The sequence below is a fragment of the Dufourea novaeangliae genome, unplaced genomic scaffold (assembly GCF_001272555.1).
Source record: "Dufourea novaeangliae isolate 0120121106 unplaced genomic scaffold, ASM127255v1 scaffold149, whole genome shotgun sequence".
NCBI lineage: Eukaryota > Metazoa > Arthropoda > Insecta > Hymenoptera > Halictidae > Dufourea > Dufourea novaeangliae.
Window position 1 is genome coordinate 131,658 of NW_015374025.1, and position 22,417 is coordinate 154,074.

The 22,417-nt window shown below is 39.0% G+C and overlaps 2 protein-coding genes across 3 annotated transcripts in view; both read left to right on the forward strand.

The window, feature by feature from the left end:
* Window positions 1–5,391, forward strand: part of LOC107189266 (putative ferric-chelate reductase 1 homolog) — a 34,511-nt gene extending 29,120 nt beyond the window's left edge. For both annotated transcript variants that reach the window (XM_015577755.1, XM_015577757.1), the window contains exons 8-12: window positions 236–462; window positions 1,719–1,959; window positions 2,095–2,207; window positions 3,957–4,070; window positions 4,153–5,391. In XM_015577755.1, coding sequence (XP_015433241.1) covers window positions 236–462; window positions 1,719–1,959; window positions 2,095–2,207; window positions 3,957–4,070; window positions 4,153–4,293 — 836 coding nt within the window. In that variant the 3' untranslated portion in view covers window positions 4,294–5,391. The remainder of the gene's footprint in view (window positions 1–235; window positions 463–1,718; window positions 1,960–2,094; window positions 2,208–3,956; window positions 4,071–4,152) is intronic.
* Window positions 5,392–8,817: 3,426 nt separating this feature from the next.
* The window catches only part of LOC107189269 (pikachurin-like), a 267,863-nt gene continuing 254,263 nt past the window's right edge, over window positions 8,818–22,417 (forward strand). The window contains exon 1 of the mRNA XM_015577762.1: window positions 8,818–8,932. Within this exon, the coding sequence (XP_015433248.1) occupies window positions 8,818–8,932 (115 nt within the window). The remainder of the gene's footprint in view (window positions 8,933–22,417) is intronic.

A 22,417-nucleotide genomic window follows, 5' to 3' on the forward strand; every position in this document is an offset into this window, starting at 1 on the left:
TGGTCAATTAAAAATCAAGTAAATAAAACCGGTTTCACTGCATCATTTAAAAATTTTCAGAATTTTGTTGAACAGTTTAATAGATGATTTATACATAAAATCCTCTAACTCTTCCATCAGACTTTGCGTGGCTTCTCAAGCCCAACTTGTGCTCTATAGGGTTAAAAGGCGTCCTCTACAAGAGAGACGAGGGTAGAATAGGGATAACGCTTGAACGCTTTGTCGAAATGTCCAGGTAACGGGGTTGGTTTCCACGACACGGTATACGACGCAAGTGGCGGCGCGAAATTGTTGTCCGACGTGGGTGGTTACACAACGGCTAGCAATGTACTGATACGTGTGCACGGTGCCTTGATGTTGGCCTCCTGGATCGGCACAGCGTCGATCGGTATCCTCCTGGCCAGATATTACAGGCAAACGTGGGTCAACTCGCAGCTGTGTGGAAAGGACCATTGGTTCGCCGTAAGTATCCAATTTTTCGTGGCGATTCTTAGTACCAGATGATCTCTTGCCCCCGTGAAACTAATGATCCAACGAGTCCGTGCGTGATGACGCCTATTTGGCGGGTCGACACGGTTGTCCGTGAGCCCATAGAGTTCCTGGGATCGGGGGTTAATCGGAGGAACGACGTACAGAAGCCCCGGTTTTGATAACGTCTGACCGTTTCCTCTTCTCGATAATAAATGGCACGACAAAGGGGATTAGGGGCAGGGGGACCACGCGTGATAACAATTTAAACGCGTCCGAACGGATAATCATTGCCTCGTATAATCAGATATTAATTGGGAAATTTCGATGGAAACGCCGATCGCTGTTCGATTGCTATAAGATACGTGAATAATATATTGTCCTTTAATTTTACGGCTGTTATGAAACGTTTCGAGACTGGATCACCATGGCAACGCTCGGCGAACGATTCGATTTATTTGTTAATTGAATATTTCGGTGATCGATGTTACCGGTCAGTTTGGCTTGTTTTTTTTTTTCGTGCATGAAACAATATATTATGATACTTTGTGAAGAATGTACACTGGTGTATACGTTCGTGAATGATACTTGAGTTTGGCCGATGGCCAGGGATAACATTGAGCTTATCTTTGATTGCTGAGGGACGCTTATGCTGCAATTGTCCTGGAAACATTTTCACAATATTTCAGCATTAAGTTTATCTTTTGGTGGATGGATGTTTTTGACAGCTGCTCAGGTAGCGGTGCCTGGATCCAGCGGAACACGTATAAAATAACCCGTCTGAAAAACTGTTAATTTAACATTGGAAGCATACCCTTACTAGAATCTATGTATTATATTTCATTAAAGCATGTCTCTGGATACCAATAAACGAAGACAATATCTCTGAAATTTTATTTTTAAAAATTTTTGATCATTTTAGAAAAATTAATGGAAAAACGAAATTAACTGCTACTTTTTCTATCGTATGAATTACAGTTTTAATTGCATGCAGAATTTTCTTTATCTATAACTTCACAACGTGTATTTGTTATTTTAAGTAAAACAAGCTAGGATGACTGCACCGAATAAAAATCATTGCCAATCAGTTTTAGTACGTTACTTGTATGAAATCTTCGTACAATAACGTTTTTCTCTTTCTTCAATTATCAGATCTGGTTCCATACTTTTGGTTAATTACGTGCGGGTTCGATATGTTCCCATTGTAAGTAACGATTCTATAGAATATTAATTGGTTTCTCGGGTTCAAGTGGCACAGGTTCTTCATGATATTGACGTGGTCGATGACGATAGCAGCGTTCGTAATAATATTCGTCGAGCTGGGTGAATGGAGCTCGGAGATCATACACGCGTCTCTGGGATTAGCAACGACGATCTTAGCGTTCATCCAGCCGTTTATGGCGGCCATGAGACCTCATCCGGGAGCGCCTAGAAGACCTCTTTTCAATTGGGCGCACTGGTTCGTTGGGAATGCGGCGCAGATTTGCGGCAGTAAGTTTTTACCCTTTCCCCCTCCCTCGATATACCACATTGTGTTTTATATTATTCTCGTTCCTGTTATTCTCTTTTCTTTCTATTCGTTCTACGGGCAACGGGTTAACCGCCGCATTGAAATTCCTTTCACAGTAATCGCAATTTTCTTCGCGGTCCGACTGAACAAGGCCAAACTCCCGGAATGGGTCGACTGGATTCTGGTCGCCTACGTGGTATTCCATATTTTGACTCACCTCATCCTCACGGTAAGCACGATATTTGATATTTATAAAGGAGAAGACCACCGTGTTCCCTGTTGTATATTTTACCTATACATATACAGGTCGTTTCACTTTTAGCCCGTGAATGGAAATCTCGAGGACCGTGTTGAATCGAAAACAAATTCAATACACGCGAATGCGTGTACTCTACTAGAGAAAGGAGATCGTGGACGTTCTGAAATTAATTTTATTTCTTTATACGAGTTACGAAAAATAAAAGAACGAATCTGCAATGTTGATTTATTGCGTAGCTGTTCTCTTGAATAATCGGGTCATTGAACTTCTTAGAATGTCCTGCATGACACAAAAGAGTAGGAAATATAATCCTCCGTTGATAAAAATCAAGCGATCGTGAAATAAACATCATTGACTAATTTCTTTGGTATTTATACAGAACCGTTATTTATATACTTTATTCCATTCAATGCATTTTTTTCGGTTCATTTATCCAAATTTAAGTGTGACACACTGTATTTATTCGAATAGTTTTTAATCGTTACGAAAATAAGATTTTGTTAATTTTTTAACTATGAAAGGACTAATATTAGAAAGTATTTTAATTCGTAGAAGTATAAGGTTTGTAAACCTAATAACAATGTACAGTAATACGTATCTGTTGTAGTTTCGGTGTCCTTAATTTTCGTCTCATTAATTTCAACAATTATCTAGAGCCTACTTTATATCATAATTGTCATGATTATGTTCTGAGTCAGCGACAGCTTTGAAACTAGTACTATACTCTCAAGTCATCCCAGAAGCGTTTTATCTTTGCTCGAACGAATTACTGTCGAAAATTCTGACGATTTGCATTCTTTTGATTTTCGGAACTAGTGATGGGTAATCAAACCGTTCAAACATCTTATGAAGAGTGTGGACAGTTCAAGCCTAATTTGATCATGGCGAAGCGCTCCACCTAAAGGTTGTTTCAAACCTTTCAAACAGTTTGATGGCGTTCCAAATTTGAAATTCAAGCCACTGTGAACGTTTCAAACAGTTTGATGAAATGCTTCAAACTTCAAGCCGTTGTACCCACGAACGCCGACCAATCGTGTTGCCAATCAAATTGAAGTTTGAAACGTCGTCAAACTGCTTCATCCAACTGTTTGAAAAGTTTATAAGCATTTTTCATTCATAAAATTGTTTGAAAAGTTTACAGTGACGCAAGTGTGCAGTTTCATACATTTCATGAAGATGTTTTAAAAGTTTGAAGTTTGAGATGTCGTCAAATTCTATGCAAAGTTTGTAACGACTCGAGTTTAAAGTTTGAAATGTTTCATCAAACCATTTGAAAGTTTATAAGCATTTTTCAGTTTGAAGTTTAAAACACCATCAAACCATTTGCAAAGTTTACAACAGCCCGAGCCTGAAATTTGAAACGATTCATCAAATTGCTTGAAAAGTTGTCAGCGGCTTGAGTTTGAAGTTTGAAACGTCATGAACCTGTTTGCAAAGTTTACAGCAATTCGAGTTTGCAGTTTGAAACATTTTATCAAACAGTTAGAAAAGTTTACAGCGACTCCAGTTTGCAGTTTGAAACATGTCATCAAATTGTTTGAGAAGTGTGTAAACGAACTTCAGTTTGAACGCCTGTCCAAGATCAAACGCGACTTGAACTGTCCAAACTCCTCCAAATTTCTTCAAACACGTTTGACCCAATTTGTTCGTGGACCCAACATTACTCGGGGACAGCGATTCGTGGAACATTCTCTCATAACAATCTAATATGTATTACAGTTCGTCGGTTGCGCGTCTGACAGACAAGCCAGTCAGAGGGTGAACTCATTCCCGATGAAAGACATGCATTCTCGTGGCTCGATGGTCCATCCGGATGCGAGACAGGACGCTCCCGTAAGTATCCAGCTAATGAAGAATCGTCTGGATGCGCCGTGAATTTTCCGTCCAGTCTCTCATTTCACATTCTGTTCAACAGCACTCGGGGATCAGAAAATTCATCTTTGCCGTATACTTCGTCGTGATCGTCCTGTTCGCGGCGGCGCTGATCGTCATCACCGTGCTGGCGCCCATAGAAGATTCGTGGGCCACCTTCACGAGCAACATAAAGAATTATTAAACCGTTCACGATATTAATCGTCTGAATCGTATCGTCTAATCCGCCGACGACGAGGAGAGATATCGCTGTCAGACGCGACGCGGCGTCAGGAGCATCCGGAGGCTCGACGCGATAAGTTTCGTACTGCTTCGCGCAGTACTATTCTCGAGTGACTGTCTATACGTAAATGAGCCTGGAAGCGACGTGAGCCGTCGTTTATAGAACTCTATCAGCGTGTGATTCGTACGACAATATTGTTCGACTACACCGTGTGTTCGGTGATAGCTGGAAATTAACGGAAGTGAGAACCGCGACGAGTGGTATTATCGTGTGTATAAGGTAGCAGCAGCGTACACAGAACGCAAAGTGTGACACGTACAACATAATTGTACGTTCTTTCGACAACGGTACCTTGAATACGCGTCATTGTGCATTTCTTTCTCGCAGACTGACTTGAAAATTTCTTAAACGAATAGATTACCGCACAGATGTTCCCGTCCAGAATAACAATCACGACTTAAATAGGATATATAAAAACGTCTCATATAGGTATATATTTTTTAAAGAAACACGGAATTTACTTTACTTTGATTATAATTGCAAGCCAATTAGCGCATTCTTCGTCCAGAATCTCTTGAGGAGATCTATCGTGTAAGGTGCTTTTACAAATATTTATGTTCATTTCTCCAGTAGGATATAACGCAGAATCTACATTTATGGTAACGTTTACAGTATTAGATTTTGTAACGTATTTTTTTTTTTGATTTTTACAATTGCCTAGACTTATTTTGTACTTCGAATCGGCGTTGTTCCCGTGTGCACGAGCCAGAGTTCAGGCGAGTATCACTGGATCACGTTTAATTATCCGATACAATAGTGTTGTTCGTGTATGTTATTGATATTGTTAATAAATATATATATATATATATACAATCGCCCGACGGCGCAGAGTGTAATATAATTTTCAGTGACTTTTGTTGTCACTTTGTTCCCTCGTAGGGACCACAACCACGCGGTTTTAATCTCTTTTAACGCGCAATTTTTCCCGAGGACGCCTCATCGTTAAGACAATTTCATTCCATTGCACCCTCTTCGAGATTTTCGTCACTTTGAGTTTTCCCCGGCAAAAGATTATCCGTTTATCGTTTAGGTCCTACGGAACGAGACGGTGGTTGAACTCGATTAACTGCAAGAGGCCGTTGTTAATCGGTTTAAGCGGAATCTGAATTTACTTAAACGATAAATGAAAGTCGCGGGCTAAGTACGGCCACCGGTGCTTATTTCTTTCACGGTGAAAGCTCGTGCACCCTCTGTTAACAACTACCGTTGGCATTCAAGTTGAAAATTTCGGTTGGCCAAAATGCATTCCGGAATTTTACAGCTTTTATACTCCGATTATTGTCGAACTTGATACACCTTATTATTATGGACATTATCGAACAGCTGATAGTGGAACTCTATAATTTAGTACACAAGTCTAGTATTCTGTACTCGCCTGATGGTGGATAAAAAATAAATAATTTCCTGGAGTCTCGAAACAATTAAAAATAGAAGGGTATATTCTTTCGAATTAAATTTTCCAATTTTCTTTAGATGTGTTTACGCAAATTCGCATTTTCATTGGCAAATTTACAGGGAAGGAACAATATAGAGATTTGAACAATATCAGAAAATTTTATTTTATTGATTTCATTAATGTATCAATATTCTCAATTGAACAATGAGGATGTTGTTAATTTTTCGTTGAATCAGAATGTAAACTTTTGAGGAAGTTTTCGCTCATTATCAATTTATAATTATTTGAATCAATATTTGCTTGGAAGATAAATGGTTTAATAACAGTTATTGTCATTAGAAAGTTACAAATATTCCTTCATTTTTATCGGTTACTGAGATATTTTCTTTTTACGTACTATTCATAGGAAATTACATTCCTATAATATAGTCGATACGGAAACTGGAAACCTGTCACTTTAAATTAGTTATCCTTGTAATGTCATTGAGAATATTACGGGAATATACCATCTCTAGCACATTTAGAACGTCACACTAAGCTGAAAAGGTCATACATTTTAGTTCTCTCATTTGTCAAAAAGTCATAGCAAAAGAAAAACACAATGGATACATTCTTCTGCTTTCCAGTCATCTTCATTTTTCATCTATTTGTTATTTTCAAGTACCGATAAACTTTTCCAGGTCACTTGACGGATCATCCTGAGCCGAGAAGAGCATGTACACCATAGATTTATCACCGTTAGTTATGGCTATATATATTATTTAGGTATGATGTCACGTGGTATAGACTGGGGATTTACATAGAAACGTAAATTGCAATTAATGCAGCGTTTATTTTTGTGCTTCGACGGGTGTCGTTAACTCTAAATTGAACATCTACAGCATCTAAATCGAAGCATAAAAATAACAAGAGAAAAATTAAAAAAAAAACAAGAAATAAAGGAATCAGTTCGTACCGTCATTCCGGAAATGTTTTATTTTCACAGTAATTATTTAACGAATTAAGATACATCGATGCGTTATATGATTTTCTGCCACAAAATCACAAGCTAAATATGCCGAAGAAGTTGGTCAGTTACACTTTTGAACACCCTCTAAATGTCACGGAAAAATATTTCCTTCGAATCGTGAAACCGATTTTCCACAAATTTTCCGACTGCGTGCGTGTGCACACGGCCCTGAGCTCCGATCGGGAAACAGCGTTTGGGGTGGAATGTTTTCAAGGGGTTAGTAACGTGCTTCAAAAAAAAAAATGGCGGCCGATCGAAGGCGGTGGCGTTATGACGCATGCCGCACGGCGACGCTCGGCGTCCCTCGGCGGCGCCACCGTCGACCAACCCCCGCAGTTCGATTGGAGACACCGGCCGGCATCGACGGCTGTTGCGGAGCTCCTTCGTCCTTCGTGTTCGCGTGTGTGCTTAAACTCCTTCTGGACGTTCTATCTTTTCGCCTATCGTTTCGAGGAACAACCGTGAGACCGTTCCGACAGGTATGACGATCTAACAAGACGCCCGTTCGTAAGCGACGTCTGAAATTGTCGTTTTTCTTCCTTCTATACATCGTTTTTTTTTACCTTCCTTCTTCACTCGATTCGTTTAATTTCCGATAAATATTTCAAAATTAAATCATTAATCGACTTTCATTTCACTAAAACTATATTATTTTTTCTCATACATTTTGGTATGTGTGTTTGTAGTTTTTTAAACTTCTCTTTTCAAATCGAACGTATTTGAATTTCGAAGTATTGGCAACGGTCGTTCCGTTTCGCGCATTTCGTTAATTTAATAGTTCCGATGACATAAGTACGGTTTCAACTAGTCCGCATCGAGTCGTCGAACTCTACGCAGATTAAGGAAGGTGGAGAGGTCGAGATCACCGCGGTCGGTAGTTTACACACGAGCTTAAGGTTCACCGGGTCGTGTCAAGGAATCGCGTCGGATCAAGATAGTCGTTGGTTTTCTTTTCCGGGATTCGTTCTACCTTCGACGTTTGTTTGGGTATCCAGTTACCTGAAACTGTGTTCCAGTTCAAGTGTTTTCCCTCACAAATACAAATTCCATGTTGTCACCGTACGTACATAAATAAAATGCCAGTTTTTTCAAAACGTACTTCACGGATTTCGCGGCAAGAGTGGTTAACATGTCCCCCAGTAGTCACTCAAAAGCATATTTCGTGCCACCCGTCTGCACAAAGGCTGGTATATCAGTTTTGGTATCCGCGTATTTACTACTTTTAGCCCCCTGTAAAAGTGTGTACCGTCCCTTTGAGCCTGATCCCCGAATGAAATATGCATACCGATATTGATATGCATACGGTGTCGAGTGAATTTGCATTGGATATCGCTTGGGAAAATAGAGAGCGATCATTCGCTGACGGGTAACAAGAACGGTAAATATTGCGGGAGAGGGGGGGGGGGGTTGGGGGTCTCATTACACGCGCGACCGACCGTTAAACCGCGGGCGGATATCAAAAAGGACTACTTGCTCTGTCGAGGTATATACGGCACAGTACTAAGGGATCGGGTAAAAGAAAACGTCGCCGCGCTCAGCCGGCGTGCATACACACACCTATCAGTATACGTTACGACGATACACATACGTACATACACACATCGTAGCCAGAAGGCACTCGTCCAGTTTTTCGCCCTGTTGTTGCAATCCTCAATACGTTCGCGCGTCACCTTGACACGTCCCCGTGCCTCGGTTCGGCAACACTCGGGCGGAGTTTTCGGTCGTGCCCTCGAGACACTTGACCGAGTATAGTGTCTTCCCGATGTCCACAGGAAAAAATAACAAGTGTTCCGCGGGACGTCAGTGTTTCTCCGCGCGGTGGCTTCCCGTACGTCTCGTCTACGCGCGATCTATCGAGGCTAGTGTCTCGCGGGGTTCAGTGCGCGGTTCGACGGGTGAGCGGTCGATTGGCGAGTAATCGATCGAGAGAAGTTCGTTAGAGTTTCACGTCGGTTACGCGGAATGCAAACGTGAGAACACTGTCTACGGGGCCCAGCGCGTGTATGTACATCGCGGGACGATGGCGGAACTACGTGTTTGCCGGTTCCTCGTGATCCTTGCTCTTCTGACGGTCGTCTTGGTGCTCGGGCAGAATCCCGTCGAGGAGAAGACCACCTTCGAGGCCGCTTTTCAAGGTAAGTCTTGACTCGTTGATCAAAATTCATGCGAATACGACGCTCCGGGGGCAGCGGGCTCGGAAGCGCGTTCCGTGGCGACGGTTATTTCGGACGGAATAGTGGCTCGGTGTTTTTTTTTAACTTTGCACTGGTTTCACGAGCCACGTGATGCTCGATTGTTGCATAAATTAGAGGTGGCATTGTATTTGGGACCGATGTGGAAGTTGAGTATTACCCAGTACCTGATCACTTTAGTATATGCATAGATACCATATAATAAGTTTATTAGAATAAAGGTTATGTTCGAAAAAATTACTAAATAATTATTACCTATTCTGAAATTTATATCTAAAATTGAATAGGTTAGAGTGAGACACAGATGTATGATTTGTGTGATCAGAAATTGTTATTTTTGCACTTTTTACTTTAAAAGTTAAATTATGTAATTGTATTGCTATTTTTGCAGTTTTATAAATAATAGATTTATTCGAATAACAACAAATCTTTTGGATTTAGTTAATTTTTCTACACATACGTTAAAAAAACGGTGAAAGTTAATCTTAAGTGATTTGGAACTGTGTTCGCAACGATAGTGGATATTTATTGTTTTCCGGAAAGGTACATACAACATTTTTTGGATAGATAGATTGTTCCTTTTATTTTTTAAAAGCAATATGTGAAACAAGTTCAACTAATATTGGGTATCAGTGCGTAAGTATCTATATTTGTGGTACTGTTTTCTTTTACTTGCCATGCCTGTATATCCAATATTGGTTAATATTCTTTTAGATGTTGCTTTTGGAAAATAATGTGAAAAATCTATCTGTTCGGAAAATTTTGCACACTACTGTATGATGATACGTTCTTTAATTGAGCTTACGAATTCAGCGTAGGTTTAACATGCAGTACAGGTGACACGTTTGGGGTAGCTCCTTTGATAAACTTTTCCATTTGACGACACGAGTCAGTAGTGTCTTGTACTACATTTTCGTGTTTAACGATAGCCTGTTGAGCCTATTTTTTTTAAACTCTTGCACACTGTACAAGTAATTGTTGCACTTGTATTCCTTGAATTAAACTTAGTCTAAGCTAAAATTGAATTAAGGAATATTTTTATATGTATATTAATACATTTATTATTTTATATATTTTAATTATATATACTTATAGATCGCTTGACCGTCATAGGTATGTGTAAACTAGTGGTGTCTGATTAATTTAAAAGTTTCTCTAAGAAAGAATATAATTAAAACTTACAGTCTGGGTTTGGGTTAAATTGACTCCAATGGTGCACGAGGGTTAAACTAACAAGGGATAAAGTAACATATATGTACACTTTGTGTTGTAGCAAACGTTTTAACACAATTGACAGTTAATTAAAATTCATAATTTTATCTAAAAATTAATAATATTAACCTGTTACAAATAGAAATAACAATATCAAGTGAAGACGATTTAATTTGTATTTTAATTTTCTTTTCGATCCTAGTTTCACACCGTTAACGAGCATGTGCAGTTGTATTGAAAAGACCGTGTATCTTCTTGTACTTCTTTGTACGATTACTTGTACATGTACAGCTTATGCTTTACTTCCGAAAAATTCATTGAAAGTAACTCCTGATTAGTTAGTACCATAAAGTTACAACTACGTACCTGAGGTACAAAGTTTAATGTTTCAACATATTTTACTTAAATTTTTACGGCTCGCGGAGGCCGTTTACGTGATAAATGTTTCTCCCTTGAAGGTCGACCTTTACACGGTGAGGATAGCAACGACCTTCTCACCCCCTTAATCAACAGAACTCATAAATACTGCTTTCTCAAGGATTCTCTTAAAAATTGGTAGCAGTATTTAACACCATTTATTATAAATTTAAATAATGTAAATGCGTTCAGTATTTTATTCAACAGAGTTAGGGGACGAAACACCTTCCGTACGATTATTATGAATATCAATCGTTCAGATTATATTTCGTTAAGTTAGAAATAAAAATAGAGGTTATGAGTGACTAAAACACTTTTTAAACGATTTAAATCTTTCGACATAAAAATTGGAAATTATCAAATCGCAGCGATTACCGGCTAGCTCATACTGTATTTGTTATTAACGTGTAGTTAACAATCAGCACCATTAGATACCATTGTTATGCATGCGTAACAAGTATATTCGCTGTTTACGCATCGAAATTTATTTCAATTTCATTGGGTTGTTCGTCGAGTGGAATGGAAATTTTAATGCCACCCTCCTGGATTTATTTTCCGTTTCGCCATTACCGTGCCATTTGTCATCCTCGAGCACCGTTCGGTTAACATTTTTATAACGGACACACTCGCGTATTCAGTCGAGTCGAAACTTAATTAACGATCCCGTATTTGCGAAACGATTCACCGGAGTGCCGGCAAATGAATCCGTATTGATGGAATCGTTCGGACGCATTACTAAATTTTCCGAAACTATTTCGAATTCCCGAATGCCTCCACGGCCGGCTGCGACAAAGAGAGCGCAAACACGTCGAACGAGAAAAGTGCTTGCACGCTCCTAAAATCGCGAGCTGTCGTGTATTTCCGCGCGTGTACGATGAGGACAATCGCGCTGAACAATTAAACTGCTGTCTTATCGAAGCCTTTGACGAAATGGAATACTATGTTTGTTAATGCAGCATGTCTCGTTAACCATTCAGATTTTTGGAACGAAGCACGTTTTTGTTCACAGTTCTGCAGTATTTCCAATTTTGTTACAGAAAATTTGGTATTCCTTAACGCTTTCGAAATGGATTTTTTCGTTAACGACGAACTCGATAATATAGTAGTATGGGTTATATAATAATTAGACTGCGGATTTTATGCATGTACAGCCTATAGGGCTCTGTGAAATCCAATAAAGGGCAACAGATTCATCGGATCCAATGAGTTTTCGATTTTAGTCTGAACCCAATAAGATACTTGGGAGGAAAAATAAATTTCTACATTTGCTCCTGTCTTTATAAATTACTTTGGGAAATGTTATTTTGCATAAAAATCCGCAGTCACGTTATAATACGCTCCAATATAAAGGAAAAAAAGGTTGAGCATAATCTTGAAAACGGGATGCACAAGTCTCATTGGTTCTTTACAGTGGGGTTGTGTGTCCCAATAAGTCTGAGGTGACAGAAAGAATTATAACAACTAGGGAACAAGTTTATTCATTAAAATCTTTTACAAAATGTTTGACAAAGTCAAATGGGCGAAAGAATAATGTAGTTTATTGTAATATTATGAATGTTAGTTCTAGGCCATTTTGTCATTGTCGTTGCTGAATAGCTAACACACCTCTTTCTTTATCAATTTAATTTATATAAGTAAATAATTGAGTTTGGGGGCATATATTTCAGCAGACATTATAACAGTTACCTTTAGGTATATTGTGTCGTTAGTCCAGAAAGTGTTAAACGTTTGCATTAACAAAGAAGGTACCATTGCAGTTCATAAGCTCGGAACACTGACCATGTTTTTGCTAAATGAGTATTTCACGTACAGTAGAACCTCGATTATTCGAACTAACAGAGAGACGAATGCATTCTGATAAACAGTTTTTCGGATAATTGGTCAAAGAGATACATAATTTTATGCATCCATAAAAATAGATGGAACAATGTAATCTTTATCTACTGGTTCTGTGTTCCAGTAATCTATATTTGGAAGTTTCCGATAATCGACGTTTTACTGTACAAGTATTTTCGTGTTATTAAAAATATCAAAGTTGTAATCATAATATTCACATCCTAAATATTCTTTAAGTGAAAAGCGTTTCTAAGACTGAATATTATCTTGACGTTGGATATTTTATTTTTTTTTAAATTCCTATACCATCAACTTTTTATAACTTCGAAGTTACTTAAGTTAATCATAGTAAGCGTCTAAACCTGGATTTACGACCTTTTCTGGCCCCTGGCCTTATAATCTTCATGAGACAGAATTATGAATATTATAATAAACAATATATAAAGTTTTCCCCATGAAAGTATTATGTGTTGAGTGGTCTGCACAATTAAGTATTGACTCAAAACCGCCATCATTTCTTTGAAAGTCGATTAGCCAATTGCTCGAAAAATATCGTAAATGTGTAAAAAGTGGTGGAGAATATTTTCAAGACTAGACTGTACTTTTGGTTTCTTGTAAGTAAACAACAAATCTATGAAAATAAGTCCACGAATTAATTTGTACACCTAATATTAACGATAAACTAACTTTGGTGAGTGTATGCAGTTGTCGAAAATAGTAAAGAAAACGTTTTACTTCTAGAAGGGGTTAATGGTCGTTCACAGCTACTCGTGAATGAAACCAGAGGAAAACGCAACTTAAAACTGCTTCCAACGTCTTTCGCGACGCGATGAAAAGAGAGCAGACGGGGCTTGGCAATTAGTACGGGGTAGAAGGACGTACTATTCACTGGGGGAGGCAAAGGGAACGAGATTAGTCGCCCGCTACGTTTCGTTCAGCTTCCTAGTTGCGACGGTCGCTGGCCCATTGTCGACGGGATAAACAATAGTTAGGCGTTTTCCCTTTCGGCCGAGCGTGATTTAAACAGGAGTCTAATGCGTCTCGGAACGGGTAACCAGCGTATTGCGTCGCGTTAATATTAATGGGTCGCACGGGTGTGTACGGTTCGCCACTCCCACCCCTTGCGAAATCTCCGAGGTACCATTCTCTAATAGCCAGAAAGCAATTAATATCACGGTCAGTTGCTGCCCCTTAGACGCCACGGATGCGTGGTGAGCTGATTAGCAGCGGCTGTCCAATGGCCTAGGAACGTTTTCGTCTGACAGCGGTGTTGGTGCTTACGGAACTTTTAGGTGCCATTATTTACTGAAAGTCTAAGGACATTCGAGGTGTCCTCCTTTCGTCGAACTTCTTTACGATTCTAATTTCCGTAATGCGGGTGCAGTACGGATGACAGTGAATGTTGAAATTTGTAAGATGGAGGAAAGCAGATTATATAATAGGGTCATTAACACTTTGAGTGCAACGTCACTCCAATATGGGTGACACGTACCTTGCAAAGAGGGCTGGCTTGTTTAAACCCTTGCTATATGATTTTATTGACGTCTGCAGTCTCCCGAATTACATTGTTATCGGTAGTTTCCCAGAAACTAAAGGAGTTGTGTACTTATCGCAACTGTGCTTTTACTGTGAAAGTTGAATATTAATACCAGCAACGTAGTACTTCACTTTGACTCAAAGAAAATCGAATAATATTATTCTTTGTAGAATCGATTTCCCAATCGTCAACACAAGTCTGACTCGATGTTATAGGGCAAGGGGTTAAATACTGTGACAAAGTATTTGCGTAAAATTAATATTACAGTATAATTTAAAACACAATCGACAGCCTCTATTAACTAAACGCATATATTTTCAATCATTTATGACTTAAAATAACTAAATATAGTGGTAAGGGCACTTTCAATATTCGAAGCACATAGTCGATTAAACATTGATTACATTTTGTTGTTGTGTAGAATAGAAACAAGTCGATTGAGATTGAAAGGATGGAAAATGATATTTGTATAATCGTTGATTTAGAAGTTTTTCGAATATAATTTCGAAGTTGTAGTTTTTCGAACGTTGAACCTAAGTAGCAACAGCGAGCAATGGTCAGACGTGGTAGCGGAAATCTTAATGTTTAGATAAGCAGTTCAGGATTTTTTAATTTTGAAAACTCATGCGAATTTTATGAATTTCCTATGTCCTTCCAATTCTCGCGTTTTGCAAAATGAAACATTAAAAGAAATCTTATTCGTAGAATATATTACTCTATGAGTATTAATTACTGTAACGAAATGTATAGCTACATAGCAAGGTCTCAACGTTGCAAGTAGAAACATCACGTATTAGTCAGACAAATGAAAGTAGTCCACTGTATGCGGTATTTCGTTGATGTTTCCAAGTAGAAATAGTTTGTAATAATTAGACACGTTTATATCTTTGCAGTATCTTATGAATTCTTGAATTGTTAAACGGTTTAATTTGTTTTATAGTAAAGCTAGCTATTAGACAAATTATTTTCGTTTTAGGTTCACATTATCTGCAGACTCTTTCTAAGCAACAGACAGCTTCTTTACTGTCAGTATGTTATTACAAGAATTCTTGTTTCCAATTTCTACTCTTTTACACTTTTGATGAATACAATTTTCACGATAGTATTTATTGACACGAGCTTATGTAATATTAATCAGATAATCGATGGTTAGACCAGCCCTTTCAACTCTAAGCCGTTTTTTGTTACATGAACTACGGGGGTAGGGGGTGGGGGTATAATTTATGTAGACCCATTAAAAACTTATCGTTTCTTACAAAAACTTCATGTTTTGCATATATTTGACAACAAAGGGTTTAAAATAGTCTTCCAAAATAAATTTCAAATTTATGCAAATAAACAGATTTACAAGTAATTGTTTTGAAAATACAAAATTTGTTTTAAAATAGGACTTCAGGCAACTCAGTCATTTTCACTTTAACAGTCATCGCAATCCTGACATATAACATTTCTTTGATTATGCCTACCATATACATGTTTGTTATAGGGATCTGCTATGGTATACTTTTAAAGCATCGATGACTATTTTTATTTTTTTTTTTGAATTTCCATGAAACAACGTGTCTAATTCTCTCAGAACTTTTGGGCATTTATTTTACCAGGAATTCTTAACATAGTAATATGGTGTGTAGAAAGTTGATACTGCTCCACTTGCTCATTCTGGAGATGAAGCATCACTTGGATAAAACAAAGTTCGAACAATCAATGTTGCACAAAAAATGAAGTCATTTCAACGACCACTAAACGTTCCAGCCATACCATACAATCTTTTCCGCGTCCACCAGCAGTTTATTTCACCAATTATCTTTCCACCAAAACTCCGGTCACACGTTAATCAGAGTTCCCGGGTAGGTGGACCGTTCCACGTAGACCCGTCGTCGTTCCACCGAAATGGAACGTATACCCACGTAAAATTTCCTGTAACTGGAACCGTTCAGACGGCGGCAGCGGTGCATTTTTATCGGGCGGCGTCTTCGATCCGGTCTCATAAGAGATTTTATCGGGGGAGCGGCCCGATGGAACTCTTCTCGAGTGCATTTGCGAACCGATGATTGCTTCTCCGACGGTATCATGTTCGACGAGGAACACCCCCCCCCCCCCGTCGACGGACTGGTGTAGAAAATAAGCAAGGGTAAAGAGTCGTCGGTGTTGTCTCTTTTTCGCTCTGGTCGGCCCCCCACGAGAGGGAAAACGGGAAAAACAAGTAGACGGAGATAGAGAGTGAGATGATAGGGAGCGAGTGATAGAGAAAGCTAGAAAATGTTGGAAGGGCAGGGAACACGAGAGAAACCCGAGCAAACAAGAAGGCGGAACGAACGAAATTCGTTCGTTTGGCGGAAGGCACGTCTCGCCTTTCGTACTCGAAAATACATAATTCACCAGTGTTTGCTGCGGGACTAAATCGATCGATCGTTAATCCATTTTCTTCCGTTGCCTATTGTGCCCTCGGCTCGGCCAAGAATTACGTTTCGCGAATACGGGACTGGAGAATTAACGGGGTAGTGGGGGGAGGGAGGAGAGTCGTTGTGTGTTACCTCGACGCGAGATTTCGTTTTCTCGTACATTCGACCCCTCGACTCGACGTTGCACTCTCTCTATCTATCTTTTTCTCTCTCGTTTCCCTGTAAATCCTCTGGCTTTTCGATACGGTTTTCCCCTCCCGTTTTTACCAGTGGCAATGACCATTGTTTCGTTCCCGTGAATGCGTTTAATGGCTTCTTTCGGACAATGGAATAAATTGGCCGCGCTTAAAGCCGGCGAACTTTCCTCCGCAACATTACGGCCGTTAGTCGGGCCGACGAACTCTCGTGACTCTTACCTTCGGAGAGTATAATTTATAATGAGAAGATAAATTGTATCGTATCACTGACGAGCGAACATATCGAAGTGACAGTCATCGATTTTTATATAAAGATATTTGCAACGTATTCATTTTAAGCTACCTTCATCCGTGTTGAAGTGGCGACAACAGCTCTCGAAGTTAGGGGTGCGAAATATATTTGGTCGAATACTCACGATATTGCCGTTTATACCGTTTTTCTGCCTCTGGTAGTTTCTGTGATATTGGACCAAATATATTTTGCACCCCTAAGTTCGAGGATTGTTTTCACGATTTCAACATGGATGATGGCAGCTAAAAAAAATGAGGAATGCTTTTTTAACAAAATTGCCTAAAAGTCTGTGATTTTCACTTCGATATGTTCCCGTATAAGTGTCATTAACGTGGTCCATGTTTGAAATTTTAAGGGTTTGGTAGGACTCTGAATACAAATGACCCTCGTATAATACGGTGGTTAAAGTCCTAAAAATTTCCGTGTTATGCGAATTTCTGTTACACCAAACTAGGAACTAGTATGTATGTATGCACATACAAAGAAAAGAGTTGGGTTCTAAAAACTAACAAAACTATATTATTCTACACAATTCAGATTACTATGTCAGAACAAAATAGTGTTGCTGGACTACCGTGTTATTCAGGGGTTTCTCGAATTATTTAACGACGTTAGAGCGAAATCGTGCTATGGGAATGTAGTATTATACGGGAGCTGCCCATTTATAGTTATGATTAGACCGTCAATTTTTATGCGAACTGACATTTTTTACAGTAATTCATAAATATAAGAACAAGTGTAGGCATTTCTTTCTTCTCTTAAGAGTCTCATTGAGTTCAGATTACAATAGAAAAATCGTTGCATCTAATGAATGTTCTGTCTTTGACTGTTTTTCCCATTGCCCTATAGGTTACAAATGCATAAAATCTGTACGTTCTTCATAATATAATTATTAGTTGCCTATTAGTCCTAACATAATTGAATGGGTGTCTAGAAGAAGGGCGTATGTTATAAATTTTTCGAGAGGGATTTTCCATGGAACAAGGGCCAGCGTGATGTAGAAGACGTTTTGGCAAAGTTTTTAGTACCCGACAATAGCACTAGAGGTCAGAAGCTGTACAGGAAAAAATTAATTATTACTACTCTTTAATTGCTACAGTGAGCAATGAACTGTTTTTAAGTTTTCCTACAAATTTTATGAAATATAACAAACGCCCTTCTTCTACATACCCAGTCAATTGTAGTTTCACTTACATTTTACAATATCTACGGTTCTATTACGAAAGTTTCACCTAACCGCTGTGTTATTATTCTCGACCTGTTTGCTTAAATCTCCACGTTCTATCGCGACGTCAAGAATAGAAGAGCAGATTCAAGACCACTCGAACAGTTCCATCCGACTTGTTACATTTTAAGAAAATCTCTCCCCCTCGAATACACATCTTTGTGAAACGCTGATATTTCCAGCTCGATTCGGCTCTTTTTGAAACGAGAAAACCGTTGTCGCTCGCCGAGAAAGAAATATCCAGGATGGAGAAACGTGTCTTGCGATGTTTACACGTCGTTGGTAGCCGAGTCTCTGCCTACACACGCGAAGCTAGAATCGATTCGGCTCGAGTCGATAGCTCTGCAGGGAATTTCCATCCGCGCGATGTCAAGTGTCGCCGTTGAAATTGCGTTCATTGCTGTTTGTTCGAGGCTCGACTAATGTCGCCGCCATACCGGTCCGTTGTGTTTGCAAGAAGTTTCTTCCAGTTCGGACGTGTGGTACGTTTCTCTTCTGTCGTTCAATTTCGCGTCCGTATGCTTTTGCATTTCCGTGCTTTCCATAAGCGAACTCATAAAACTCAGCCGTTAGCGTTCGGGGGACTCCAGGCTCGCACGGAACCACCCTCAAGATTGATGGCGATAGGCGGAGTCGGATTCGTGTTTAGAAGGCATAAAAGTAACGCGAAAATAATCCACCGTTCCCTTCGCGAACGATCCATCTAGCCCGCCTGGGTTACGTGCTACGAGGTGGTTCGATTCCGTATGCACGTTTCACGTTATGAACGTAACGGGTGAATAATGGAGTAGGCTGTTCCACGAGAATTTAAATTGCGCTCCGTCGATGACACCGTTTCGCGTTCGTTCTTTGGCTGACCGTAATCACGACGTTTACGGTCGGACAGCTATGCGACCTTAACGCACACTCGCAGAAACCGATGTGCTCTAAAGGAAACGGAATCATTGTGTTTTCAGTTCGAGGATCGGTAATTTTACAGAGGATTATACCGAACTCGCACACGTTAATTTTAATTAAAATTTTTGTAGGAGATAGTTCTACAAAAACTATTTATAGTTGAATGTATATTCCTTGGAATATCTCGAAAATTAGAGGAAGTAGGAACAAGTTTTTTCTTCTAAAATTGTGTATTTTTTTATGGGAAATTTAATTACATAAGAAAATTAAACTAAAAATTCAAATTTTTAATATACTATTTAAACAAATCATTTTTTCTTAAATTTTCTTACGTGAATAAATTCTTCAGTCAAAAACACTATTTTAAAATAAGAAATTTTTTCGTTTCTTCCTCCAGTTTCCGAGAAATTTCAAAATATATATTTTTATCCCTCAACTTTGAGGAATGTTATCGCTTCAACATGAACGATGGCCGATAAAAAAATACATGCTAAATAGTCTTTGGAGAACTATCTCTCATATAAATATCTTGACAATCGACGTGTGCGTGTTCAGTATGTTCCCTTGTTAGATATTTTAAAAACGACCGAATGAGGTACAAAATACATCGACACTTTTACAACGACCAGACTAATTTGCATTTCCCTTCAGTGTACGTTTTATAACGATTAACAGGGTGCTCATTTTGTAATCGATGTATAATTTTGATTGTTACATTGCGGATTTCATGAACCTTTTATTAGTAATATTTTTTCCGAAGTTTTCAAGGATGCAATGACCTTTTTTAAATTTGTGGTTCTCGTAATGCTGACTTTGCATAAACACTTAATTCAATGCAAACTAGTTCATTCATCGTCATTAGCAATCGTTGAAGTAGTTCAAGTAGACTATTTTAGTACACTAAATACTCTGAGATATCGCGTAGCTCGTGTATTACGAGTACATTGTGTACCTTGAGTACGTTCAGCACCTTGAGTACCTTGAGTACCTTGAGCACCTACAGTTCCGTAATTTTCTTGAGTTCCTTGAGCACACTGAGCACCTTGAGTTCTTTGAGTTGCTTGAGCACCTTGAGCACCTAGAGTTCCTTGAATACCTTTAATACCTTGAATCTTTTGAGTTCCTTAAGTTCCTTCAATAGCTTAAATCCCTTGAGTTTCTCGAATACTTTGACTACTTTGACTACCTTGAATACTTTGAACACCTTGAGTTCCTTGAATACCTTATATACCTTCAGTACCTTGAGTACCTTGTATACCTTGAATATTATCACCATCTTGTGTATCTCACGTACCTTCATTACATTGAGTGCCTTCAAACCAACAATCTTTTAAATACTTCCCCACCAGCTCCGGAACATCGATCACTTCCGATACAGAGCGTTAGTTGCCGAATACGCCCGTGCATTAAAGCGTCCAATGACTCGGCGGTAACAATGGTCACAGAACAATTATTCGATGCGTTGCGGTATCGAGCATAAAACTGCGCGCGGGTGATTAATGTCTCTATGCAATTATTTAACGCATCGTCTCGGTTCGTTTGGGTCTATTTACGATTTAACGCTGATTAATGGCTCCGTCGCGCGGATGCGTTCCGGCGTTACGCGCGCGTCCCATCGTAGAAATACCTATTAATCTTACCAAGAATTGCCTATTGTGTCCTCGTGCATTCTGCGTGGCGGGAACGTCTAACCCGAATACTTTGACGCATTTAGCGGGCGGTGATACACTAATGTTTGTCCACGACGTACGCGTTGACAGTTGGGTATAGCCACCACGTCAGTCGCTTGGAATCAAACAGCGGCGCAGGGGACAGACGCCCAGATGAACATAAGGCAATGGTACACAGTTTGCGCTGCTCATACACACACAATGCATCGGCGATTCGCAACGTGTACACAGCGTACGGACAGCATATATACCTTCTGATTGGCTGATTCACGCACAGTACCACGTATAGACAGGCAATTCGGTTATCGCGTTCTGTTCGCGACAGACGTGGAGAATCCAGTTTATGACGCGGAATACGTTCCCCAGATTTTTAGACCCGATTGATAGACTCATCAGTAGCCTGCCGATTTACTGTATTTCGAACGTAATCGAATATAAACGGTACAATAAAACGAAATCATTCGTAAGTTTCTGTGTTCATCTGTGTCTATACATTGCTTCAAAGAATCTGATTTTTTGCTCAGTTCATCTTTGCCATCGGTAGACTGCGGATATTTATGCGAATATTGAATTTTATGGATTAATTTCTCGAATCTTGACGCAAAGAAAAATATATTTACCCTGCTAAGAATTTTAATAATTTCGAAATAAGAACAAGACCCAAGTGAACTTTATGAAACTTTGTACTGTAATGAATTTTAGACAATCGAATATTCTATAAATGCATAAAATCCACAGTTTAGTCATCACATTTGTTAATTCTACTTGTGTGGTAATAACGCACATGAATTGATAGTATTAAGGAAGCTAGAATGATGGAATAGTGCTTCAGAAATTTCTACGAAGACTTTTGAAATGGCATACTGTTCCGTGATCAATTTTATTTCAATTGTCTTAGTTCACGTAAAATAGCGAGACAATAGATGAACACTGAGTCAAGCAGAAACCTTTTCTTCGCCTGAACATTACCGTGAATTTCTTCTCCGTAAATTCTTTAGATCATTTACAGTAGAACGACCGAATTGTTCCGTAACTTCGTCTATTAATCCAGAATTATAAGCTAACTAGTAATTTGTATGCAGTCGTATAGTCTCCCGATTTTGGTTTCTATTCATTTAGGTATATTGCTCTCTTTTGTTAAAATGTCCTATCTAACAAATTATCGCTTTTCAAGATTTTTCGAAATACTTGGCGTTTTATTTATTTTTTACTTTTTAATTAAAGTTAGAATGACCTGCGTGCTTTGCAAGGATCTAGAGACAGTTTATTTGTAATGACTACTTTTCAGATGATTTTACTAGTTTATATTGTCCTATGTAACATTTACCAAGTTAGATAATCTAGAAACAGGGTTTAATGACTAAATTGTAGTCGATCGTTTATTGCAATTTCTTGTCGATTGAGGTTTGATTAAATTGTAGATTAGAATCTCTTAGAAGCCTCATGATTTTCGTTTTGAATCCGACCTTGTGGCAAAATCCACGAAAAGTCACGATTAAAATGACTTAAGGTACACTCACTGGTGAAAGACCGTATATGAGAACAGTTCTCGTGGACGAAAAAGCGGACAACTTTTTCAGTCGATTCGCAGAAAAAGATTTCAGAAACCGGTGTTCTCTGGGAAATTTCCCTTCGGAATCGCGTCGTGTTCCCTTTTGTTTCCGCGCGGTGGAATCGTGCTAACTTCGTTGAAGTTGTCGTTTCCCCGTTTTTTTTTTCCGTTTTTCTTTCCTTTTTCCGGTC